This window comes from Conger conger, chromosome 18 (assembly GCF_963514075.1).
Source record: "Conger conger chromosome 18, fConCon1.1, whole genome shotgun sequence".
Taxonomy (NCBI): domain Eukaryota; kingdom Metazoa; phylum Chordata; class Actinopteri; order Anguilliformes; family Congridae; genus Conger; species Conger conger.
Genome location: NC_083777.1, coordinates 12,576,110 through 12,584,052, shown reverse-complemented (window position 1 = coordinate 12,584,052; position 7,943 = coordinate 12,576,110). Strand labels below are relative to the sequence as shown.

At 39.9% G+C, this 7,943-nt stretch overlaps 1 protein-coding gene across 1 annotated transcript in view; it reads left to right on the top strand.

The window, feature by feature from the left end:
• The first annotated feature begins 6,691 nt into the window (after nt 1–6,691).
• LOC133118257 (E3 ubiquitin-protein ligase NEURL1-like) overlaps nt 6,692–7,943 on the top strand; it is a 70,882-nt gene continuing 69,630 nt past the window's right edge. Inside the window, exon 1 of the mRNA XM_061228094.1 lies at nt 6,692–6,810. Within this exon, the coding sequence (XP_061084078.1) occupies nt 6,729–6,810 (82 nt within the window). The 5' untranslated portion in view covers nt 6,692–6,728. The remainder of the gene's footprint in view (nt 6,811–7,943) is intronic.

The window sequence follows — 7,943 nt, the reverse complement described above, 5'->3', positions numbered from 1 at the left end:
CCACAGAACTGCTGCTCACTGGATGCTTTTTGTTTTTCGAACCATTCTCTGCAAATTCTAGAGACTGTTGTGCATCATGAACATCCCAGGAGATCAGCAGTTTCAGAGATACCCAAACCACTCTATCTGGCACCAACAATCATTCCACTGTCAAAGTCATTTAGACCACATTTCTTCCCCATTCTGACATTTGGTGTGAACAACAGCTGAACCTCATGACCACGTCAGCATGCTTTTATGCATTTAGTTGCTACCACATTATTTGCTGATTAAATATTTGCATTAAAAGGTGGTGTACAGGTCTACCTAATATATTGCTCCCTGAGTGTATCTTAAGATCGTCAGTATTCCTTCCTTAATATATCATATCATACTTTTTGACAATGTGTTTAATATATCACATAATACACATTGCCTAATGGACATTGCCAAACAGCGATTTTTAACATGGAAAAACAGACACAATGCAATACCTTAAAGAATGTTATTTTAGACCATTTAACCTGTGTGCCTGCGCTCTGCTTGGAACCACCAATCAGTGAATTCAAGCATATATACATACAGAATTTGTGCTTGAATTACAAGTCATTGTACTCATAATATGATGAGGGGGGGGGGCATTGGTTTGAGATCAAAATAGCCTATTGCTATGGGATTGTAGTGCACATTTAAAATACATTTTACATGAAAAATCTGTGATGCCTCGCCATATGCGTCGCTTGAATGTCTTCCAAAACCTTTTCTTCAAAGGTTATTTCTGCTCTGGCTTTGAGTGGAGGACCTTTGTCGTTTCTGCGGGGTTAGACACTCTGTGTTCTGGGGTCAGTCTGTTCATCCCTCAGCGGGAGTTCTGTATGTGTGGCCTCCATCTGCTCCAGTTCCTCTGTGGCCCCCTAATAGAGTATCTGTAAGGCCATGCACTGGGGTATAAATCAATTGTACACTCCACAGAGTGCACAGATTGTGCCTTCGCGAGTGGATGTGATCTGTGTGTGTGTGTGTGTGTGTGTGTGAATCAAACATGAGCAATGATTTATATGATTTATAGACTTTTTTTGTCTGAAGCAGGTTTTTAAATCCTGTTATATTAGTTTTTTTGAAGAACAAACCACACCCAGGTCTATTTCCATATCTGTTGCTATGTGTCATTTTTGAAATCTTGCTCTGCTGCTTTTCGATTGGCCTATTTAGACAGCTGATGTGACTTAATTCTGTCTAACTGCCAGAATCTACCGGAAAGAGAGATTGTGACTTGTGTCCTATTAAGTGGCAGGCTTTGTTAAGTCTCTTTCATTGTACAGAGAATCAAGCTGTAAGTATGCTTCTGAGAAAACTGGCAGCATCTTGGATCAAATGAGCATTGTACGATGATACATGGTGAAGAAGTTGAATACAATCAGATTGAATGTTCTTAATTAAAGCAAAGGTGGTCACCATCTTCTATTCAGAACTGAAAGTGCAGTGAACTCTAAACTAACAGCCCTGAATCCCTAACCCAGTTCCTTGCCGCTTTGGTTCCCACTGTTAGAAGCAAATTAATATTTTGGGGGAAGATTAGGGCATACTGTATGCAATATATACAAATGCTACAATGTCATACCGTAGAAGTACGTATACAGTCAGTATAAAGTATAAAAGTAGTATAAAGCTTTCTGGGGAAAAAAAAAATGTGAGAGAGAAAATTTTTTATATTTTGTGTATCAAGCACATACATACGTATGTTCAATCCTTATGTGTCTATTGACTGACACTTCTGGGAACGTCAGTGAACCAAAGAAGAACCATTGGAATCCCAGTCAGATTTACATAAACCCTGACCAAACCCTATGGTAGTCGATAAAAATCCATAATAAAGAAGCTGATTAAAATGTATAGCTTATGATAAAAAATGTTCTTGTATCTACAGGGATTCCAAATTTCCACATACATGTTAGTAAGCTATGTACTATTTGAGGATGTACAATGTTGTGTTTTCTTTGAGAGTGGTTGAATATTTCAGGCTACTTTTAACAAAGAATCAAGACCAAAGTTCTTTATTTAGGGGCTGACCTCAATTATCATAGGTCCGTTGAGTTATTTGTTGTCACAGTGTGCAGAATTCGGCACTGAGCGTTTCCAAAGCAAAGAAACCCACAGCTGATTTTAGACAGAGGAAGAGCCTGCAGAAAGTTTTCGAACGAGGCAGTGAATTATGTCTGTGAATGGTAATCCTTGCTATGATTTGCTATGTATTTGATTAAATGAGAATCGTGAATGTGTAACATTGCTGTTAATTATAGAAACAGCATATACCATGACCCTGTCATCTGAAGCATGTGCTGGTCACATTATGTTGCTTTAGTACTAGATGGCACCTAATCACAGAACACTGGCGCAGAACAGGGATGAATTTTACTGTTTTACTGGGGAGTCATGTGTCCATTTTTCAACTCTGCCTGGAGCCACTGTTCCTGCCTGTTTCTCTCAGACTAAAAAGTGGAAACTTGGATTTTCATCCATAAATTTTTCCATGGTGAGTGAGTGTCATTAAACTGTGATTAGTTATACCATTGTGAAGAAAGCGGCACAGTCAGTAAAGGCTCTCACCACAGGGACACACTTGGCCCCACAGTCTTTGCCTGAAGCCAGGGCAGAGCCGCTAGCCCACTGTGATTAGGTGTGCTGAGCCGCTAGCCCACTGTGATTAGGTGTGTGCAGAGCCGCTAGCCCACTGTGATTAGGTGTGTGCAGAGCCGCTAGCCCACTGTGATTAGGTGTGCAGAGCCGCTAGCCCACTGTGATTAGGTGTGCAGAGCCGCTAGCCCACTGTGATTAGGTGTGCAGGGCCGCTAGCCCACTGTGATTAGGTGTGCTGAGCCGCTAGCCCACTGTGATTAGGTGTGCAGAACCACTAGCCCACTGTGATTAGGTGTGTGCAGAGCCGCTAGCCCACTGTGATTAGGTGTGCAGAGCCGCTAGCCCACTGTGATTAGGTGTGCTGAGCCGCTAGCCCACTGTGATTAGGTGTGCAGAACCACTAGCCCACTGTGATTAGGTGTGCTGAGCCGCTAGCCCACTGTGATTAGGTGTGCAGAACCACTAGCCCACTGTGATTAGGTGTGTGCAGAGCTGTTAGCCCACTGTGATTAGGTGTGCAGAGCCGCTAGCCCACTGTGATTAGGTGTGCAGAGCCGCTAGCCCACTGTGATTAGGTGCGCAGAGCCGTTAGCCCACTGTCATTAGGTGTGTGCAGAGCCAGGACTGGGCCTTGAGTGCCAGCAGTAGATGGGTTTAAATCAGCCAGGGTTACTTGGGTTACTGCCACATTATTTCCTCCCAGCTTACATTACATGTTTATCTGATGCTATTATCCAAAGAAACTGATTAGGCTAAGCAGGAGACAATCCCCCCTGGAGTAATGTGGAATCAAGGGCCCAACAGCCATGCAGATATTATTGTGGCTCCACGATGACCAGGGCTCAAACCACTGACCTTGCGGGTCCCAGTCATGTACCTTAACCACTATGCTATAGGCTGCCTGATTTAAGTTCAGGCACTTGCTTACAGGAGCTGTGGAAGAGTGCTGTAGGACTCCAGTGAAGTGTGGAGCAATGACTTGAGAGGAGCATTAGATGACTCCCAATTGGGGGAAAACAAGGAAAAATACATTTCAAAATTGAGATGGTCTCAGACCTGCTCTCATTTTTAGCCTGTACCATTCAAAAAAAATCTTAGAGTTTTCACAAAGATTTTTCATGAACTAAATAGTAAAAATTTGACGATCTTGGTATGGAACAAACCTGGACACCAAACGCTTCGTTTTTTAAATCACAGCCATCTGAGGATCCTTCTTCTGTGATGATGATGAATGGTTGCTTTGACTCATAACATGAGAAAAGTCTCCATCTAGTGGCAGAGACACAAAATAATGCACAGTGTCTGTCTTCCATCCAAGTTCATAGAGCTATAACTGATTTTATGTGCAGGTGCATGTTGTGAAATGTGAGCCATTCAGCAGCATTCAATTACACAAATACACAAACCCTTCCTTCAATCTGATTGGTCTTTGTCATGAGCACACAAGGAAAATTAGAGAGGGTAAGTATCATCTGGATGACACCCTTTCAAGTCAATTCAGCTTGAATCTTTCAGCTCAAGCATAAGAAAAAACAGATAATAAAATAACTCTTCCGCATACTGCATATCAACTGCTAGTAAGAACCTATTTGTGACACTGAAGTGGCCATGGAATTATAACTGCAAAATAGGTAAATTTTGTTCCAAGTGGCCAAGGCCCCATAGATCACTGGCATGTAGGATCACTTGCTTGCAGTGCGAAGCGTTTGGCACTGTCCGAGAAATTATGTGGTTTTCCTGAGCCCATATATAATGCTGCCCCTTCTGGCCAGATGACTGCATTACAGATGATGTAATGATTATCCATTCCATTGGCTGATGTTGTAAATGGGTTTTTTTATGTGTTGTACGATAAAGTATGATCCGGCTTGACAATGATGGTTAGGGCATTTACTGCATGTGACAGTTAACATATGTGTCTTACCCCAGTGGTCAAATTCCTCAGACTATAATGCACTGTCCTTCTGGCCACAGTCTCTATGTCCTTTGTGCGGAGAGGTATTATGGCCAGGCTACAATACAATGCCTAATACATTCAGTATTTTATTGAACACTTGTGTATCCAGCCTCAGGAGAAATTTGTACATTGTGCATATGCTGTTTAATATTAATTAAAGGGAAAAAAAACCCTGCAATAACTACATTCCAATAAAATAAACGCTAGACCATGACATGAGTTCTAATATGTATCTGTGGACAAAATAGGCTATGTATTGTGTCAAATATGGACTCCGGTTATAAAGGCATCATGTTTTAATGTGATGCATTTACAGCTAAAGTATAAAAGCCTTTATATCTCAGTATTCCAGTGATTCACCTCCATTGTGTACTCAGAGCATTAAAGTACTGTGTCTGAAAATAGCATAAAGGACTCATAAAACGCAATGCTGTCTGAACAAATGGTAATAAAGAAGCTGTAATTGTTATCCTGTAATCAGCATCTGTAACTGGAAGGCATAAAGGCACCCACAGTAACCATTAAGCGAATACATGAAATTGGCCATATACTGTCTGTGAGCAGAAAAGGAAAACGGTACAAATATATATTTTTCTGTGGGGAGTATACAAAAGGGAAGCTTTAATTGTCATTTAGCCTAAATGTTGGTTCACTTCAGAATGTTGTTACTAGCATAATGTCACAGAATCCAGTTAGCCGAAACATTGTTCATTCACTTCAGAAATGTGTTACAAGCATAACGTTTCAAAATCCATTTAGTCGAAACATTGTTCATTCACTTCAAAAATTTGTTACAAGAATAGTTTTTCAAAATATATTTTTTAATAGCCCTGGGCACAGAATATCTCATTTACAGAACTGAAAAATATGATGAAAATTTAGTGCAACTTGGGGGAATAGCAGTGAAATTATTCATATGAAACCACTCAACGATGCAGTAGAAATCATACAGGAGAATATATGCAAATTAAAACTTGAATTAAATATCCATCAGCTCACAAGACAAATTCATTGAGTTTAAGGTGACTGGGGGGCATTGTGGGTGGGGGTCACGGGCGGGACATGGTGGATGGAGGTGAGGGGCTTTCAGTGCAGCAAGACTGGGGAAGGCCTCATTGATCTTACCGTGCATTCGGTGAGACCTGGACTACCTATCAAATAATACCCAATGGTACAGGCTGAATGCTTTTCCTGGTTACCTCTTTGTAACTAGGGATTGGGCTGTACTTGTTGCTCAAGTTTCACAAGGTGTAGTAACCATCTTTAGCTACACATCTTTAGAGAATTTGCTTTCAACAATCTGAACCTTCATAATTATTACTATTAACCTGCTCCTCTGAAGACTGGAAAAAGATTACTTGGATGTTGTGTTATAGTTAATTCTTTAACGGTGATTTGAAATGTCAGGATCTATACGAAGCTTTTGTGGCATGAGATAATTACTGCCAAAAGAGTTTCCGAAAACCTTCCACTAACAAATTGATGCTTCGTTTGAACTAATTTCCTGTAATTAAATTCAGAATCTGTGACTAATGCTGTATTCAGAAATCTTCCTATTTTCAAGGCAATGTCTATTGTCCTTTCAAAGAGATATCTGAATTTTCTAATTTAGAACAACACATTCGCAACAGGTCTTAACTGAGATTGTCATAAATTTGAACATCGCCTGCGTACTTCTTTAATTTGGCAAATTCAGAGCATCCGGTTAGCTAATCACTGTCAAGAGCAGTTGTTACCGTAGCAACTGAAATCATTGTCACAGTAGGAGAGGTAGGGTATAATACAAGATAAGCAGGAAATCATATCTTTAATATGCAGGCAGTAGTACGCAGATGGGCCGTGATTGCATATAGCCAACATACAAAGACGAACCAAGACAAATGAGAGGCTAAAATCCCCGAGGGAAAACGTCGCTTACCATACACAATCAGAAGAAACACCCGTTGTGTATTACAGTTGTTTCAAACAAAAATCCGAAAAATGTGTGACGCTGACGTAGCTACTGACTGATGTACGCCTACAACTGTTCTGTGACATGCTGCTCCCCAGCGGGCGTGATTTGAACGGAAATTTTTAATTTAGAAAAGGAAGCAATCATTGGATATCATTGGGGGAATCGCTTAGCTGAGCTCTGAGTAAAAATTAGACCACGGTTATGGGCAACACTGTGTCGAGCATACCAACTTTGCAAAGAAGGCATCGCCGCCGATTTGGAACTTTTCCAAATTTGAAGACAGGTCAGTAGATTTTGGACTTACCCTTTAACCAGCATGTATACTGGCAAAGTCACTTAAAATATTTTTTAAATCTGAAGTGATGTATCCGTTTTCCTACGGTTACCTTACTCATTCACTCCAGCCAATTACTTGAAGCTAATACGAGACACGCTGTATGCAAAATGTATGATGGGAATCGCAATCGATAAAACTGTAAAATGTGGAAATAATACAATTAAAACTATTACTCCACATTCCCAATTACACCTGCAATATCATGGCTACCGTGGTGCTGAAGGACAGCGCCTCGTGCTCTGGAGTTTATTCGGTCTCCAGTTCAATGTAATTAAAAAGTTGTGACATTTGTTTCTAAAGTATACACACATAAAATTGAATTTACTATTGAAAACGTAATATCATCCTCCTCCATCGTGATTAACCACACATATAGCATAACTTGAAGTTGACTAAATTTGGAAATTTAAATGAATGCCGTCGCAAACTGATTGCCACGCTTATGCATATAGTCGAAAATCTAGCAATAAAAAGTCAATAGCAAACCAGGAATACAAACGGATAATTAATGTGTATCTTTTTGGTGGATGTATAGACCATCTCGAGTTTTAAATAAAGAAGTAAATTTAGAATAAAAACTGTTCCAACTTCTTGAAAGTGCTCACATCCAAACACATAACATCATCATAAAACCTACCTACGCAGTAAAAGAGGCGACTCATCCATTAGCATTGGTTATGTTTAATATGCATAGAAAGTAATACTTATTATATTAGATGCATATTAAACATAATCAGAAATGGTAAATGTGGTACCTCTTTTATTAAGTACAAACATTTCAAATAAGACGTGTGTTATATATCTTGTCATGACAACATCTATCACCAGCTATAATATATCATTACACTCACATAAGGTATATTGTAACCATTTTATCTGACATTTTGAAATCAGTTTTGTAAAACTTGTTCCTTAAATCACGACAGTGACTTTTGTTTTGAGCTGTGCTAATATCTTTGCTGGTAACGGCATGCCTCATTTTATGGTAGTGTCATGCAGGCCTGATGATATATTGATGATATATAGTCCAAGTAGTGTTACCAAAGAATCGTTGCACTCCTTTCCCAAAGTGATTGTTG